The 18,973-nt window shown below is 40.1% G+C and overlaps 1 protein-coding gene across 4 annotated transcripts in view; it reads left to right on the plus strand.

The window, feature by feature from the left end:
• Positions 1–17,641, plus strand: part of LOC104981447 (vitamin D 25-hydroxylase) — a 25,402-nt gene extending 7,761 nt beyond the window's left edge. For 3 of the 4 annotated variants that reach the window (XM_010830567.1, XM_010830569.1, XM_010830570.1), the window contains 4 exons: positions 950–1,091; positions 11,410–12,042; positions 13,629–13,958; positions 16,231–17,641. In XM_010830567.1, the coding sequence (XP_010828869.1) occupies positions 950–1,091; positions 11,410–12,042; positions 13,629–13,958; positions 16,231–16,406 (1,281 nt within the window). In that variant the 3' untranslated portion in view covers positions 16,407–17,641. The remainder of the gene's footprint in view (positions 1–949; positions 1,092–11,409; positions 12,043–13,628; positions 13,959–16,230) is intronic. The other variant, XM_010830568.1, reaches the window with a different exon arrangement.
• Positions 17,642–18,973: the final 1,332 nt, after the last annotated feature.

An 18,973-nucleotide genomic window follows, 5' to 3' on the forward strand; every position in this document is an offset into this window, starting at 1 on the left:
AATGGCAACCCACTCCAGTATTCTTGCCTGGAGAATTCCATGGACAAAGGAGCCTGGTGGGCTACAGTCTGTGGGGCCATAAAGAGCTGGGACATGACTGAGCAACTAACACCAACACAACAACCTCCATATGCAGAGAGTGCACCTTTCACATGAGAGATTTATTTCCTACTTTCAGGGAGATAAAAAGAGAGAGGTGTCCCTCATTTTTATTTATTTTTATTTTGGCTTGCAGGATCTCAGTTCCCTGCCAGGGATCACACCCAGGCCACAGCAATGGCAGTTCCAAGTCCTAACCAGTAGGCCACAAGCGAACTCCCTAGAGTATCCTTTTTGTGTTGGCCATTTCTTCATTAACTTTTAATTCAAAATAATTAATGTGCCATTGAGGCATATTTTGGGATTACATATCCCAGGCCCCAACAAAAGTTGTCTTCAGTTTCAAGTCTCTTGGGCCTTTGACAATCCCCTCCCCTACCTAAACCTAGAATAATAAATGATATATAGATGGAGTCACCCCCTCAATTTTTCTTGGAAATAAACAGAGGTTCTGAGAGATCATTGACTGTTTTGAGTTGGAATGAATTTTAAAAGCGCATATAACTCAAGTATTTCTTGATTTTCTATAGCAGCCCCGAAGCCCAAAAACATTAAGGGTTCTATCCAGTGACCTATATCTGTTTAATGGCAAAGCTTAAAGTATAACCCAGACCTCCTCAATCTGGTACTGTTTGCATTACAGCATTTACAAGATTATGTCTTCAGTCATTGAATGTGTAATGAAATTATTGTGCTTGATAGGCACTCTAAACAGTCAACTTGGTAATAAATGCCAGTATTTTCAAGAAATAACAAATACTGAGAGAGCTGGACTTAGTACATGTAGATTTCTCTGGTTATATTTCTCAATATATTTTTCCATTTAAATGTTTTTCTTTTCTTCTCAAAGATCTTCAGTTTGGATCTTGGAGGTATATCAGCTGTGGTTCTAAATGGCTATGATGTAGTAAAGGAATGCCTTGTTCATCAAAGTGAAATTTTTGCAGACAGACCATGTCTTCCTTTATTCATGAAGATGACAAAAATGGGAGGTATGTTTGTTTTCACCTATCTAGTGATTTACTAAACTATTATAAATCGCAGTTCTTATTTTATGTAAATTTATTACATAGTAGTGACTGAACAACTTACTTACAACAACAGACTTAGGGACTGAACAACAACAATCACATAGTAGAGATTGGTTTCTGTTGTACTGATTAATTTATACCGTTCTGTTACAAGTCATGTCTGACTCTGCAACCCCGTGGACTGCAGCATGCCAGGCTCCTCTGTCCTCCATTATTTCCTGGAGTTTGTGAAAATTCATGTCTGTTGAATGTGTGATGCTATCTAACCATAACCACCTCATCCTCTGCTGCCCCCTTCTCCTTTTGCCTTCAGTCTTTCCCAGAATCAGGGTCTTTTCCAGTGAATCAGCTCTTCACATCAGGTGACCAAAGTATTGGAGCTTCAGCCTGGCATCAGTCTTTCCAATGAATATTTGGAGTTGATTTCCTTTAGGATTGACTGGTTTGATCTCCTTGCTCTCCAAGGGACTCTCAGAGAGTCTTGCCCAGCACCACAATTTGAAAGCATCAGTTCTTCCGTGCTCAGCCTTCTTTATGGCCCAACTCTCACATCTATACCTGACTACTGGAAAAAAAGTAGTCAGGCTTAAATTGAAGAAAATAGGGAAAACTGCTAAGACATTGAGGTATGACCTATATCAAATTCCTTATGATTATATAGTGGAGGTGATGAATAGATTAAAGGGATTAAATCTGGTAGACAGAGTGCCTGAAGATTGTGGACAGAAATTCATACTGATTAATAGGAAAGCATTAATTAGTTAATTTAAGTTTTAGAACCTAACATTTGAGGACTTTTAGGCTGTATTACACTCATATTTTACACGCTAATTCTTTTCTTGTAATCTAGTTCTAATAAATACTGTAAATGATGTTTTAAAGAATTAGCACAAGCAGGTTTTGTGAAACAAGTATACATATGTGTGCACACATACTGGAATCAGAAGTATGTTTTAAGCTAGTCTTGAGTGCTTGGTGACATTTTATGATCATTTTACTTCTAAGTTTATAAACCCTGAAACAGCCTTTCTTAACTACTAATTAATATGATATGTAAATGAAGAACTGTACGGTATGTGTGAAGGACTAGTATTCTCTATGGTTTAGTCTTGATCAGTATCAGATGATTATATATTCAACAAGAGAGAAAGGCTGAAAGTTAATGGATGAGAAGAAAGCAACAGAAGACTAACATAGAATGTTGATGTCTATACATCCGTTTTCATAGTTAATAGTATGAGTTTTTATGAACTTCAAAATTTTCCAATTTAACGAGAGCTTCACACTTCATTTCCAAGAAAAATGCAATAGCTTGGTTACATAGACTAAAATATACATAGATTTAAAATGAAGAAGATAAAAAGTAACTATTAAATTGCAAAGCCAATCAACTTGTGCAAAGAAAATACCAACTTAAAAGGCTGAATTATCAGGCCAGGGTATGATGAACCTTGAAAGCAATAGTATAACTAAAAAGCAAATCTCCAACTTCTTAAATACTCTTCTAAGTAATAATTAGACCAAAAAAGAAATTATACCACAAGTATAACAGAAGACCTTTTAGGAAATTATGAAAATGAATGATATGATCAGAATAATATTTAGGATAAAATATATGTTTTTTGGCATCGCCTTTAGTTGGAATGAAAAACATTCCATTAGAATTGGATTGGAATAAAAGCTGACCTTTTCCAGTTGTGTGGCCACTGCTGAGTTTTCCAAATTTGCTGGCATACTGACTGCAGCACTTTCACAGCATTGTCTTTTAGGATTCTAAATAGCTCAACTGGAATTCCATCACCTCCACTAGTTCCTAGTGATGCTTTCTAAGGCCCACTTGCCTTTGCATTCTAGGATGTCTGGCTCTAGGTGAGTGATCACACCATCATGGTTATCTGAGTAATGAATATCTTTTTTGTACAGTTCTTCTGTGTATTCTTGCCACCTCTTCTTAATATCTTCTGCTTCTGTTAGGTCCATACCATTTCTGTACTTTATTGTGCCTATCTTTGCATGAAACGTTCCCTTGGTGTCTCTAATTTTCTTGAAGAGATCTCTAGTCTTTCCCATTCTATTGTTTTCCTCTATTTCTTTCCACTGATCACTGAGGAAGGCTTTATTATCTCTCCTTGCTGTTCTTTGAAACTCTGCATTCAAATGGGTATATCTTTCCTTTTCTCTTTTGTCTTTAGCTTCTTGTCTTTTCACAGTTATTTGTAAGGCCTCCTCAGACAGCCATTTTACTTTTTTGCATTTCTTTTTCTTGGGGATGGTCTTGATCCCTGCCTCCTGTACAGCGTCACGAACCTCTGTCCATAGTTCTGCAGGCACTCTATCTATCAGATCTCATCCCTTAAATCTATTTCTCACTTCCACTGTATAATCATAAGGGATTTGATTTAGGTCATACCTGAATGGTCTAGTGATTTTCCCTACTTTCTTCAATTTAAGTCTGAATTTGGCAATAAGGAGTTCATGATCTGAGCCACAGTCAGCTCCTGGTCTTGTTTTTTGCTGACTATATAGAGCTTCTCCATCTTTGGCTGCAAAGAATATAATCAGTCTAATTTCGGTTTTGACCATCTGTCCATGTGTAGTTTTTTCCTGTGTTGTTGGAAGAGGGTGTTTGCCACGACAGTGCGTTCTCTTGGCAAAACTCTGTTAGCCTTTGACCTGCTTCATTTTGTACTCCAAAGCCAAATTTACCTGTTATTTCAGGTGTTTCTTGATTTCCTACTTTTGCATTCCAGTGCCCTATAATGAAAAGGACAACTTTTTTGGGGTGTTAGTTCTAGAAGGTCTTGTAGGTCTTCATAGAACCGTTCAACTTCAGCTTCTTCGGCATTACTGGTTGGGGCATAGACTTGGATTGCTGTGATATTGAATGGTTTGCCTTGGAAATGAACAGAAATCATTCTGTCATTTTTGAGATTGCATCCAAGTACTGCATTTCAGACTCTTTTGATGACTGTGATGGCTACTCCATTGTTCTAGGGGATTCTTGCCCACAGTAGTAGATATAATGGTTATCTGAGTTAAATTCACCCATTCCAGTCTATTTTAGTTCATTGATTTGTAAAATGTCGATGTTAACTCTTACCATATCCTGTTTGACCAATTCCAGTTTGCCTTGATTCATGGACCTAACATTCCAGGTTCCTATGCAATATTGCTCTTTACAGCATTGGACTTTACTTCCATCACCAGTCACATCCACAAATGGGTGTTGTTTTGCTTTGGCTCCGTCTCTTCATTCTTTCTGGAGTTATTTCTCCACTAACACATTCAAGTATGACCTAAATCAAATCCCTTACGATTATACAGTGGAAGTAAGAAATAGATTCAAGGGATTAGATCTGATAGAGTGCCTGATGAACTATGGATGGAGCTTCGTGACATAGTACAGGAGACAGGGATCAAGACCATCCCCAAGAAAAAGAAATGCAAAAAGGCAAAATGGTTGTCTGAGGAGGACTTACAAATAGCTGTGAAAAGAAGAGACATGAAAAGCAAAGGAGAAATGGAAAGATATACCTATTTGAATGCAGAGTTTCAAAGAATAGCAAGGAGAGAAAAGAAAGCCTTCCTCAGTGACCAGTGGGGAAAAACAGAGGAAAACAATAAAATGGGAAAGACTAGAGATCTCTTCAAGAAAATTAGAGACACCAAGGGAACGTTTCATGCGAAGATGGGCACAATAAAGGACAGAAATGGTATGGACCTAACAGAAGTAGAAGATATTAAGAAGAGGTGGCAAGAATACACAGAAGAACTATACAAAAAAGATATTCATGTCCCAGATAACCACGATGGTGTGATCACTCACCTAGAGCCAGACATCCTGGAATGTGAAGACAAGTGGGCCTTAGGAAGCATCACTAGGAACCAGTGGAGGTAATGGAATTCCAGTTGAGCTATTTAGAATCCTAAAAGATGATGCTGTGAAAATGCTGCAGTCAATATACCAGCAAATTTGGAAAAGTCAGCAGTGGCCACAGGAATGGAAAAAGTCAGTTTTCATTCCAATCCCAAAGAAAGGCAAAGCCAAAGAATGCTCAAACTACCACACAATTGCGCTCATCTCACATGCTAGTAAAGTAATGCTCAAAATTCTCCAAGCCAGACTTTAACAATATGTGAACTGTGAGTTTTCAGATGTTCAAGCTGGTTTTAGAAAAGGCAGAGGAACCAGAGATCAAATTGTCAATATCTGCTGGATGATTGAAAAAGCAAGAGAGTTCAAGAAAAACATCTATTTCTGCTTTATTGACTATGCCAAAGCCTTTGACTGTGTGGATCACAATAAACTGTGGAAAATTCTGAGAGAGATGGAAATACCAGACCACCTAACCTGCCTCTTGAGAAATCTGTATGCAGGTCAGGAAGCAACAGAACTGGACATGGAACAACAGACTGGTTCCAAATAGGAAAAGGAGTGCGTCAAGGCTGTATACTGTCACCCTGCTTATTTAACTTATATGCAGAGTACATCATGAGAAATGCTGGGTTGGAGGAAGCACAAGCTGGAATCAAGAATGCCAGGAGAAATACCAATAACCTCAGATACACAGGTGACACCACCCTTATGGCAGAAAGCAAAGGACTAAAGAGCCTCTTGATGAAAGTGAAAGAGGAGAGTGAAAAAGTTGGCTTAAAGCTCAACATTCAGAAACTAAGTTCACAGCATCTGGTCCCATCACTTCAAGGCAAATAGATGGGGAAACAGTGGCAGACTTTATTGTTTTGGGCTCCAAAACCACTCCAGAATGGTGTTTACAGCCATGAAATTAAAAGACGCTTACTCCTTGGCGGAAAGTTGTGACCAATCTAGTCAGCATATTAAAAAGCAGAGATATTACTTTGCCAACAAAGGTCCATCTAGTCAAGGCTATGGTTTTTCCAGTAGTCATGTATGGATGTGAGAGGTGGACTATAAAGGAAGCTGAGCACCGAAGAATTGATGTTTTTGAACTGTGGTGATGGTGAAGACTCTTGAGAGTTCCTTAGACTGCAAGGATATCCAGCCAGTCCTTTCTAAAGGAGATCAGTCCTGAGTATTCATTGGAAGGACTGATTCTGAAACTGAAACTCCAGTACTTTGGCCACCTGATGGGAAGCGCTGACTCATTTGAAAGGACCCTAATGCTGGGAAAGATTGAAGGCAGGAGGAGAAGGGGATGACAGAGGATGAGATGGTTGGATGGCATCACCAACTCAAGGGACATGAGTTTAGATAAACTCCGGGAGTTGGTGATGGACAGGGAGGCCTGGCCTGCTGTAGTCCATGGGGTCGCAAAGAGTCAGATACGACTGAGCGACTGAACTGAATTGATCTCCCGTAGCATATTGGGCACCTGCACACCTGGGGAGTTCATCTTTTAGTGTCCTATCCTTTTGCCTTTTCATGCTGTTCATGGAGTTCTCAAGGCAAGAAGAATGCTGAAGTGGTTTGCCATTCCATTTTCCAGTGGACCTTGGTTTGTCAGAACTCTCCACCATGACCCACCCGTTTGGGTGGCCCTACATGGCATGGCTCATAGTCATTGAGTTAGACAAGGCTGGGGTCCATGTGATCAGTTTGGTTAATTTTCTGTGATTGTAGTTTTCATTCTATCTGCCCTCTGATGGATAAGGATAAGAGGCTTATGGAAGCTTCTTGATGGGAGAGACTGACTGAGGGGGAGTCTGGGTCTTGTTTTGATGGGCAGGGCCATGCTCAGTAAATCTTTAATCCAGTTTTCTGTTGATGGGTAGAGCTGTGTTTGCTCCCTGTTGTTTGACCTGAGGCCAAACTATGGTGGAGGTAATGAAGATAATGGCAACCTCCTTGAAAAGGTCCCATGCACTTCTGCATTCAGTGCCCCTGACCCTTAAGCAGGCCACGGTCAACCCAAGCCTCCACCAGAGACTCCTGGACACTCCCAGGCAAGTCTGGGCCAGTCTCTTGTGGGGCCACTGCTCCTTTCTCCTGGGTCCTGGTGCATACAAGGTTCTGTTTGTGCCTGCCAAGAGTCTGTTTCCCCAGTCCTGTGTAAGTTCTGGAGGCACTATGGTGGGGTTAATGGCGACCTCCTCCAAGAGGGCTTATGCCATTCATACCCAGGTCTACTGCACCCAGAGCCCCTGCCCCTGTGGCTGGCCACTGCTGGCCCGTACCTTCGCAGGAGACACTCATACACAGCTCTGGCTCAGTCTCAGTCTCTGTAGCATCTCTGGATCCTGGTGTGCACAAGGTGTGTTTGAGCCCTCTGAGTGTCTCTGGTGCATAAGGGGTTTGATTCTAAACACGATTTCACCCCTCCTACCCTCTTGCTGGGGCTTCTCCTTTGCCCTTGGACATGGGGTATCTTTTTTTGGTGGGATCCAACATTCTCCAGTCGACGGTTGTTCAGCAGTGAGTTGTAGTTTTGGAGTTCTCGCAGGAGAAGATGAGCACACACCCTTCTACTGTGCTATTTTACACCCCTGGAAAGAGTGTAATCCTAAAGAATTTCCAATCCCAAAGAAAGGCAATGCCAAAGAATGTTCAAACTACCACACAATTACAGTCATCTCACATGCTAGCAAAGTAATGCTCAAAATTCTCCAAGCCAGGCTTCAGCAGTACGTGAACCATGAACTTCCAGATGTTCAAGCTGGGTTTAGAAAAGGCAGAGGAACCAGAGATCAAATTGCCAACATCCATTGGATCATCGAAAAAGCAAGAGAGTTCCAGAAAAATAATCTATTTCTGCTTTATTGACTATGCCAAAGCCTTTGACTGTGTGGATCACAACAAACTGGAAAATTCTTCAAGAGATGGGAATACCAGACCACCTGACCTGCCTCCTGAGCAATCTGTATGCAGGTCGAGATGCAACAGTTAGAACTGGACACGAAACAACAGACTGTATATTGTCACCCTGCTTATTTAACTTATATGCAGAGTACATCACGTGTAACGCTGAGCTGGATGAAGCACAAGCTGGAATCAAGATTGCCAGGAGAAGTATCAGTAACCTCAGATATGCAGATGACACCATCCTTATGGCAGAAAGCGAAGAAGAACTAAAGAGCCTCTTAATGAAAGTGGAAGAGGAGAGTGAACTCAACATTCAGAAAACTAAGATCATGGCATCCAATCCCATGACTTTATGGCAAATAGATGGGGAAACAGTGGAAACAAAGAGAGTTTATAGTTTGGGCTCCAAAATCACTGCAGATGGTGACTGTAGCCATAAAATTAAAAGACACTTGCTCCTTGGAAGAAAAACTACGACCAATCTAGACAGCATGTTAAAAAGCAAAGACATCACTTTGCCAACAAAGGTCCATCTAGTCAAAGCTATGGTTTTTCCAGTAGTCATGTATGGATGTGAGAGTTGGACCGTAAAGAAAGCTGAGCACTGAAGAATTGATGCTTTTGAACTGTGGGGTTAGAGAAGACTCTTGAGAGTCCCTTTGACTGCAAGGAGATCAAACCAGTTAATCCTAAAGGAAATCAGTCCAGATTCTTTATTGGAAGGACTGATGCTGAAGCTGAAACTCCAATACTTTGGCCACCTGATGGGAAGAACTGACTCATTTGGAAAGACCCTGATTATGGGAAAGATTGAAGGCAGGGGGAGAAGGGGATGACAGAGGATGAAATGGTTGGATGGCATCACTGACTTGATGGACATGAGTTTGAGTAAGCTCTGGGAGTTGGTGATGGACAGGGAGGCCTGGCATGCAGCAGTTCATGGAGTCGCAAAGAGTCAGACAGGACTGAGCGACTGAACTGAACTGTTTTTTGAAACTATAAATTTATAGTTTAGACTATTTTTATCATGAAGAAATAATAAGTATTCAGCTTAAGATTTTCAAGGAAATAATAAGAGAAAAAACAGAAAATTAGATGTGGAGTTTTGTTGTTGTTGTGGCCACAGTGTGTAGCTTGTAGCATCTTAGTTCCTAACAAGGGATTGAACACAGGCAAACGACAGTGAAAGTGTGGATCAAATTGAACACTGAACTAACCACTAACCACTGAACCACCAGGGAATTCCCTAGATGTGTGATATTAAGATACATGTACACTAAACTCTATATACTCAGAACTGGGAGATCAGATCCACCATAAACCCACTGTTTGAATAGGAAAAAGTGGCCCCTTTTTGGTGGGTTTGGCCCATGCCTAGGCATACAGATTGGCCAGTGTAGGCTTATAATCAGGTTCCTGTGTACCGTCTTATATGTAATTATATGCATATGTTACAAACATGTATCCTATATGCATACATTTCCCTTGGGCTTGCTGTCATCTCAGTGCCTGTGCACTAGTTCTCTACCTGCAGTGATCTTTCCTTGGATATCTGCCTGACTCACTTCCATCCTCTATGCCTTTACTTATGTCACCTTCTCACTGAGTGTTTTCCTGACCACTCTTACGTCTCTTACCTTGATAAAGAATTTGTTTGACTCTTCTCGGTAGTATGTAAGGTCCATGAGAAAGAGCCATCTTTGCCTCTTTTTTTACTGATATATATCCCTGGCACTTTAGCTCCAGAAATACATTCATGTTGAGTGAATAGTCATCTGGGAGTATGGGGAAGAAAAGAGAGTATGGAATATAAGATTGTTGCACAGCCTTAAAGACCCTCTTATGTATGGTTAACTTTATCATCAGTTCAGTTCAGTCCAGTCGCTCAGTTGTGTCCGACTCTTTGCAACCCCATGAATCTCAGCACGCCAGGCCTCCCTGTCCATCACCAACTCCCGGAGTTTACTCAGACTCATGTCCATTGAGTCGGTGATGCCATCCAGCCATCTCATCCAATGTCTAAGTTCCAAATTTTGTGCAACAGCTGTTGCACAAAAGTTGTTGAAATGTGAATTATATAGGCACCTCAGGTAGACTAGAGAACATGATTTTCATGTTTTTCATGATAGGTAGACCTATGTGCCAATTATAAATGAAATTCCAAGTGAACTACATGTTACATAAATATATGTGCCGAGGATATTTTTTTTCTTGATAGTTGATTTAAAGGGAAGATATTCCATAGTACATAGAACAGCAGAGTGTTCTGTGGAGACTCTGAAATTTTAAGGCAAGTAATATTAGAAGTTTGAGTTTCATGTTTGTCTTTTTAGTTTGGGCTGCTATAACAAAAATATATAGAGGATGAGTGGCTTAAACAATAAACATTTATTGTCACAGATCTGGAGGCTAGGAAGTTCAAGATCAAGGTGCTAGCAGAACAGTGTCTAGAAAGAGCCTGCTTCCTATAGACTGTAGACTGCTGTCTTCTCCTGTATCCTCAAAAAACCAAGGGCCATCATCTCCACCCACATCCCTTCTTATAAGGGCACTGAGCTCATTCATGAGGGCTCATGACCTAATATGGCTTCCCTGGAGGCACAGTGGTAAAGAATCTGCCTGCCAGTGCAGGAGACACCAGTTCGATCCCTCAGTCAGGAAGACCCCCTGGAGAAGGAAATTACCCACTCCCATATTCTTGCTGGGAAAATCCCATGGGCAGTGAAGCCTGGCAGGCTACAGTCCATGGGATCAAAAAGAGTCTGACATGACTTAGCAAATAAACAACAACAAACTCATTCATGAGGGCTCATGACCTAATTACTTCCCAAAGGCCCCACCACCTGATACCATCACACTGGGAACTGGCAGCACATTCAGTCCTTAGCACCTCCTTTTGGGTTGAGTATTTCCACTACCTCATTCAGGCCATCCTTGCCTCTGCCAGTTATATTATCATGTTACATATGCCTTTCATGGGAGTAATTTGCATTCTAAAATCTAGTCTCTCAAAGCAGAAAATTTCTAATTCTAGAAAGATGATTTTTCAAGTATGTGTTTAGTCCAGAATAAAAAGTTGCCAACAGAACACACAGTCATTTGTCTTTTGTAAAATAGGCTTGTAGTAGAAGTTCAATAATAAAGTCATCCATGCTTACTTCACCCAGGTTCAATTACACAACATAGTTCAGTTTCTTGTGATGGAGATTATAGGTCTTTTCTGCCTGTCCTCAGGGAAGTATAGATAAGTGTATCGGTTTATAGTATTCCATGGCTACTGAGGAGTAAAGAATAGGGCTTGACTGCTGGGTCTAGTTTTAGTTTTATAGAAAATTTGAAGAAGAATGAATAACCATCTTCCCCAACCCCACTCTGCCACCATAGCATTTTTAACTGTTAGATACAGGGATGTAGGACTAATAAAATTTTTTAATAGTTTTATAAAAAGATAATTGGGAGAAAAATTACTAACCATCCCTTTTATTTTATTTTTTTTAGGCTTACTGAATTCCAGATATGGCCGAGGATGGGTTGATCACAGAAAATTAGCTGTAAATAGCTTTCGCTGTTTTGGATATGGCCAGAAATCTTTTGAATCTAAAATCTTAGAAGAAACCAAATTTTTCATTGATGCTGTTGAAACATACAATGGTAGCCCTTTTGACTTAAAACAATTAGTAACAAATGCTGTTTCAAACATAACCAATCTAGTCATTTTTGGAGAACGATTCACTTATGAAGACACTGATTTTCAGCACATGATTGAGTTATTTAGTGAAAATGTGGAACTAGCTGCCAGCGCCACAGTCTTCCTCTATAATGCCTTTCCATGGATTGGCATCTTACCTTTTGGAAAACATCAACAACTGTTTAGAAATGCAGCCGTGGTCTATGACTTTCTGTCTAGGCTTATTGAAAAAGCTTCCATCAACAGAAAACCTCAGTTACCTCAGCATTTTGTTGATGCTTATTTAGATGAGATGGAAAGAAGTAAAAATGACCCATCATCTACTTTCTCCAAAGAAAACCTAATTTTCTCTGTGGGTGAACTCATCATTGCTGGAACTGAAACTACAACTAATGTGCTGCGGTGGGCAGTTCTTTTCATGGCCCTTTATCCTAACATTCAAGGTGAGGATTCTCATCATCTTAAGGTCTGTGCTTACATTTAGGGCTCACACATGTTTTACAGTCTTTGGCTGTATACAAAGCATTTCAGTTAGGAACTCCTGCTATGCTATCCAAAAAGTGAAGTACTGAATAGCTATAAGGTTTTAAAAACTGTTAATTCATGTAAAAACCTCAGATATAAATCTTACAATACCTGTATTATAAATGAGGGAAAAGGCTAAGTGACTGATTTGCCCACTTCCTTCGAGTTCTAAGCCAGAACCTGAACCTTAGTTTTTTGGGAATTTTTGTTTGTTTGTTTGTTTGTTTTGGTTTGATTTTGGTTACACCATGCAACATCCAGAATCTTAGTTCCCCAACCAAGGATTGAACCCATGCCCTCTGCAGTGGAAACATGTAGTCTTTATAGCTGAACTGCCAGGAAAGTCCCAACCCTGGCTTTTTTAAAATTATTATTTATTTTTAATTGAAGGATGATTGTTTTACAATATTGTATTGGTTTCTGCCATACATCAACATGAATCAACCATAGGTATACATATGTCCCCTGCTTCTTGAACCTCCCTCCTAACCTCCCACCCCAGCCCACCTCTCTAGGTTGTTACAGAGCCCAGATTTGAATTCCCACTGACTCTTTACATGTGGTAGTCTATATGTTTCCATACTACTCTCCATTTGTCCCACCCTTTCCTTACCCCCAACCCTGTGCCCACAAGTCTGTTTTCCATGTCTGTGTTTCCATTGAAAGTGAAAGTCACTCAGTTGTGCCCAACTCTTTGTGACTCCATGGACTGTATATAGCCCACTAGGCTCCTCTGTCAATGGAATTGACCAGGCCAGAATACTGGAGTGGGTAGCCATTCCCTTCTCCAGGGGATCTTGCCAACCCAGGGATCAAACCCAGGTCTCCTGCCTTGTGGGCAGATTCTTTACTGTCTGAGCCCCAGGGAAGCCCCTGAGTCCCCATTGCTGCCCTGCACATAGGTTCATCAGAAACATCTTTCTAGATTCCAAATATATGCATTAATATACAATATTTGTTTTTCTCTTTCAGACTTACCTCACTCTGTATAATAGGCTCTAGGTTCATCCACCTCATTAGAACAGACTCAAATATGTTCCTTTTATTCACTGAGTAATATTCCATTGTATGTGTATGTGTGTGTGTATATATATATATCTCTCTCACAACTTTTTCCATTTATCTGTTGATGGATATTTGGGTTATTTCCATGTCTTAGCTATTGTGAATAGTGCTGCAATGAACATTACCAACCCTGGTTTTTTTTTAATTGAAGTTTCTAATGCTTCATTCTTTTCCTTGATGAGAGTAATGTTATTCTAATTCTAGATGTGTTTAATTTTTATTACCTACGTGTGTTTCACAGCACAGTTACTTGGAGTCTCAGGTACTGGTTGTATAAGATATGTGGCATGTATTTAAGTAGAACTCCCAGATGAAAAATCTGAATCTGAATGTACCCATGGCATGTTGGCTGGTTATCTTTTGTTTAATCCTAAAGAGAGTTTACTTTAGATATAATTCTAAGAATTGCATAATAATGGGAACACTTTTTCTCTTACAGGACAAGTTCAGAAAGAGATTGACTTGATTATAGGACCCAGTGGGAAGCCTTCTTGGGATGAAAAGTGCAAAATGCCTTATACCGAGGCAGTTTTGCATGAAGTTTTAAGGTTCTGTAACATAGTGCCATTGGGGATTTTCCATGCAACCTCTGAGGATGCAGTTGTACGTGGTTATTCCATTCCTAAAGGCACAACAGTAATCACAAATCTTTATTCTGTACACTTTGATGAAAAGTATTGGAGAGACCCAGAAATATTCTATCCAGAGCGATTTCTGGACAGCAGTGGACATTTTGCCAAGAAGGAAGCTTTGATTCCCTTTTCCCTAGGTAAGAGAGCTTTTTCACAGGGGCTTAACTTTAGAACAAAGTATAGTGATGATTCATTATGTGTAACATCTTAATCTGAAGCATTTTGTTGCAGAATTAATATCCCAACTCTGAAAACAGCATTGACTCTTACAGGAGAGAATGGTTTAATTAGATGTCATTAACACCTGTTTCTACTCAAAATAAACAAGGCATAATTTAGCAGCTAGAAAGTAACTGATGAGAAGCTCTGGCTTTTATTGAAAATCTCTTGCTTGTGAATTTTGACTTGTAATCAAAAATTTGTAGAGCTGGAAGTCAGTAACAGGCACCTTGAGAAACTGAGACCCAGGGACAGGAATGGCATCATAATTTAAAGTGAAACTGGAATCTAGCTCTCCTGATTTTTAATTATTATACCTTATTTCCAAAAATATTGCATCTCCTGAGAAAAAGTACATAGATCACAAGACCCATGGAAGATGGCTTGGAGAAATCTTTTCATTGGGGAAGGGTACACATACAGTCATTTGAAATGAAATGAACTTCTCCCGGGTCAATAGAACTAAGTGTTACACCTTAGATCTTTCATGGCATATCTCAGGCTCCGTTGCAAAGGAAGCAGAGACTGGAACTAATGAGCTTGCAAAAGTACATGACCTGACAAAAGAAGGTAAAAAATGGGCCCTGGGAACTGAAATGCTAGGGCCCATTTCTATTCTTTGGAGCTTAAGAAAATCCTTTAATAAACATAACTTCCTCTCAGTTCAGTCGCTCAGTCATGTCCAACTCTTTGCGACCCCATGGACCACAGCACACCAGGCCTCTGTGTCCATCACCAACTCCTGGAGTTTACCCAGACTCATGTCCATTGAGTCGGTGATGCCATCCAACCATCTCATCCTCTGTCATCACCTTCTCCTCCCGCTTTCAATCTTTCCCAGCATCAGGGTCTTTTTCAATGAGTCAGCTTTTCCCATCAGGTGCCCCAAATACTGGAGTTTCAGCTTCAACATCAGTCCTTCTAATGAACACTCAGGACTAATCTCCTTAAGGATGGACTGGTTGGATCTCCTTGCAGTCCAAGGGACTCTCAAGAGTCTTCTCCAGTACCACAGTTCAAAACCATCAATTCTTCCTTTGGCCCTCAGCTTTCTTTGTAGTCCAACTCTCACATCCATGCACGACTATTGGAAAAACTGTAGCTTTGATTAGACGGACATTTGTTGGCAAAGTGATGTCTCTGCTTTTTAATATACTGTCTAGGCTGGTCATAACTTTCTTGCCAAGGAGTAAGCGTCTTTAATATCATGGCTGCAGTCACCATCTACAGTGATTTTGGAGCCCCCAAAAACAAAGTCAGCCACTGTTTCCACTGTTTCCCCATCTACTTGCCGTGAAGTGATGGGACCAGATGCCATGATCTTAGTTTTCTGAATGTTGAGCTTTAAGCCAACTTTTTACTCTCCTCTTTCACTTTCATCAAAAAGCTCTTTAGTTCTTTGCTTTCTGCCATAAAGGTGGTATCATCTGAATATCTAAGGTTATTGATATTTCTCCCGGCAGTCTTGATTCCAGCTTGTGCTTCATCCAGCCGAGTGTTTCTCATGATGTGCTCTGCATATAAGCTAAATAAACAGGGTGACAATATACAGCCTTGACGTACTCCTTTTCCTATTTGGAACCAGTCTGTTGTTCCATGTCCAGTTCTAACTGTTGCTTCCTGACCTGCATACAGATTTCTCAAGAGGCAGGTCAGGTGATCTGGTATTCCCATCTCTCTCAGAATATTCTCCAGTTTGTTGTGATCCACACAGTCAAAGGCTTTGGCATAGTCAATAAAGCAGAAATAGATGTTTTTCTGGAACTCTCTTGCTTTTTTGATGATGCAGCGGATATTGGCACTTTGATCTCTGGTTCCTCTGCCTTTTCTAAAACCAGCTTGAATGTCTGGAAGTTCACAGTTCACATATTGCTGAAGCCTGGCTTGGAGAATTTTGAGCATTACTTTACTAGCGTGTGAGATGAGTGCCGTTGTGCGGTAGTTTGAGCAGAGTTTTCCAAATTTGCTGACATGTTGAGTGCAGCACTTTCACAGCATCATCTTTTAGGATTTGAAATAGCTCAACTGGAAGCTCCATCACCTCCACTAGCTTTGTTCCTAGTGATGCTTCCTAAGGCCCACTTAACTTCCTCTAACATTCTTTAAATACCAGAGTTCCTGAAAGATATGTATTAAACATAAGTTTTGGTAAATAATTTTAAAAAACCATTATGCCTGCTTTCTGTTTAGGGAGAAGACATTGTCTTGGAGAACAGCTGGCTCGGATGGAAATGTTCCTGTTTTTCACAGCATTGTTTCAGAGGTTTCATTTGCATTTTCCACATGAACTGGTTCCAAATCTGAAGCCCAGGTTAGGCATGACATTGCAACCCCAGCCCTACCTCATCTGTGCAGAAAGACGCTGAAAGTACACAGATGTTTTGTGGAACAAGTTGTTTGCCTCACCCCCAAACCTTATTTAATTCCTGTGTTTGGACAGGAATCACAGCATCATAAAACCAAATGAACAGAGATGTTTCTTTAAAAACATCTACCATAATAATATGCATTAGTGTTAGTCACTCAGTCGTGCCCAACTCTTTGCCACCCCATGGACTGCAGCCCACCAGGCTCCTCTGTCCGTGAGATTTTCCAGGCAAGGATACTGTAGTGGGTTGCCATTTCCTTCTCCAGGGGATCTTCCCAACCCAGGGATCAAACCTGGGTCTCCTGCACTGCAGGCAAATTCATTACCGACTGAGCTACAAGAGAAGCTCAATAATATGCCTTAGCCATTGTTTTTTCCTTATAAGTCTTATGACTTATAAGGTGGAATTATCTGAGGAAAACAGAGGTGCAGTCTATTCTGATTTGCTTCAAATAGCTGCCAGTGCCAGCTCCTTTCTAATCAGGTATTGTCATTAGTAGATTGTGTTACCACACAATCCAGTCCAGTTTCATAGTGGACTAAAGAAATTAGAACCCAAATAAGTGAGTTTGGACTACAGAGGTATTTTATTAGACTCAGTGATAGATGACAGAATATATATTACACAGTATATTTAATATAAAACCTGCTAATACTTTCAAGTCTTACTATAGTTTCATAAGAGTTGTATCATTTTTCCTACATATGAGGGTCCCTATGATATATAATAATGATATGATATTGATAATGATATATAATAATGTATTTAAAAATGACAGGTAGCATGACCTAGATGCTTCATGGTGTAATAAAGATCCTGTTTCTTCATATCCCTCAAGTTTGCTTTCCAGGTGATACTAGCTTTATCTTAAGGCTGGCTTATGGAAGTACATGTTCTTTGCCCATGTCCTTTCAAGATATTGAGCTTGGATTGTTTTTGGGAGAGTAAAGGAGCTTTTCAGATGTTCCCTTAAGACTGTTCTTTGTGTCCCATAGGTCCTAACTAAGCTGTGTGTCTACTCATTAACACTATGTCTTGGGACTTCCCTATCGGTCCATTGGTTAAGACTCTGTGGTTCCAATGCAAGGGACACAGGTTCGATCCCTGGTCAGGGAACCAAGATCCCACGTGATATATGGCCAAAAAACCAAAATAAAAACAAAAAACCTGTCTTGTGAACATGAAAGCAACCCAAGTGCCCAGTAATAAATGATTGGATTAATAAAACGTGAGATATATATATGCTATTTATTTTCTTTACCTTGCATCTAAGGAAATGTTGTATTTTTCCCTAATCAAGGTAATGCAAACCTGATGAAAATTATTTAAGTATGTAGATTCACAACTTGTTAATGTTAGAAGAGGTCTGATCTCACTTGATGTGCTCATTTTATGGCTAAGGAAGTAGGCATTCAGACAGGGAAATGAAAAGCATGACCCTCTTTCACCTCATCCATGTATTTTTTTAATCCAAACTGTTTATTGGGATGGTTCCTCATTCATCCTGATTCAGAGTGCTTTTAGTGCTTCCATCTGAAGGAACATCCTTTTGTAAGCCTTGTTTTTCCTGCTGTGGGTGGTGGAGTCTTGCTGACTTTGCCAGAGTCCTAGTTAGCACATGGCTAACCATCGTGGTGATCTTCACAGCATTCTGGGCATTTCATATCCATGAGGTAAGAACTGCGACTCTGTACCAGGTGCTTCTTTTTATGTATTCTCTTCTGAAGAGGGATGAAGGGGCTTCTTTGTAAGAGGCACATTCTTGTCAGGAGGTCATCAGACCATCTCTTATTCTTTTTACTCGCACCCAATAATTTATACTATGCTTTATAGTTCATATGAGTGACTGAACTGAACTGAACTTACAGTTCATAAAGTTGTTTTCATACTGTCAGCGCTTGACTCTTTTCAGCCAATTAACTGGTAAAAGTAAAATACTGCAATTTTAGAAAAATATAAATTAACATGAATTTAGTAAGTAATCCATAATGGACAATATTTCTTTTTTGGAACTACATTGTAACAGACTATTGATCTACTATAGTGAGAAGGCCTTCTCTCTGATCAGTCAGTGGTGAGCTACTAACTTAAAATGTTAGAATTCACTTATGGTTTAAGATAGCAACTGAGCATACTTATTTCTTTACAAATGCCACTGAAATAACCATAAGGATAGAAAAAGGGATAAAGGCATTGATGATGGGGTTGGAGGGATATATTAGTGAATCAGCTACTTCCAGGTTCTAAAAGATGGAATGTAAATGGGATAATATTGAAAGAACCACAGATAGGACCATGCATAGACAAAGCCTGAGGTAGAGATGGGAGCTCATTCTTCACAGCTGATTATGGAAAAAGCAAGTGGTGAAGGAGAGTAGTACATAAGGACAGCAAGAGTGGAAAGAAATCATGTTGATGCTCCTGTCCCCACCCTGCTTTCCCTTCTTGTTTGTGCAGTTATAGAATGTGCTCCCAGTGCTAAAGTAAATGTCTAAATAAATTGAGTACTATGTCTGGGAGCTAGTGGTGCTCCTGTATAGGGATTGGAGCTGTCGATTGGCAGC

The sequence above is a fragment of the Bison bison genome, unplaced genomic scaffold (genome assembly GCF_000754665.1).
Source record: "Bison bison bison isolate TAMUID 2011002044 unplaced genomic scaffold, Bison_UMD1.0 scf7180017864518, whole genome shotgun sequence".
In the NCBI taxonomy this organism is placed as follows: Eukaryota; Metazoa; Chordata; class Mammalia; order Artiodactyla; family Bovidae; genus Bison; species Bison bison.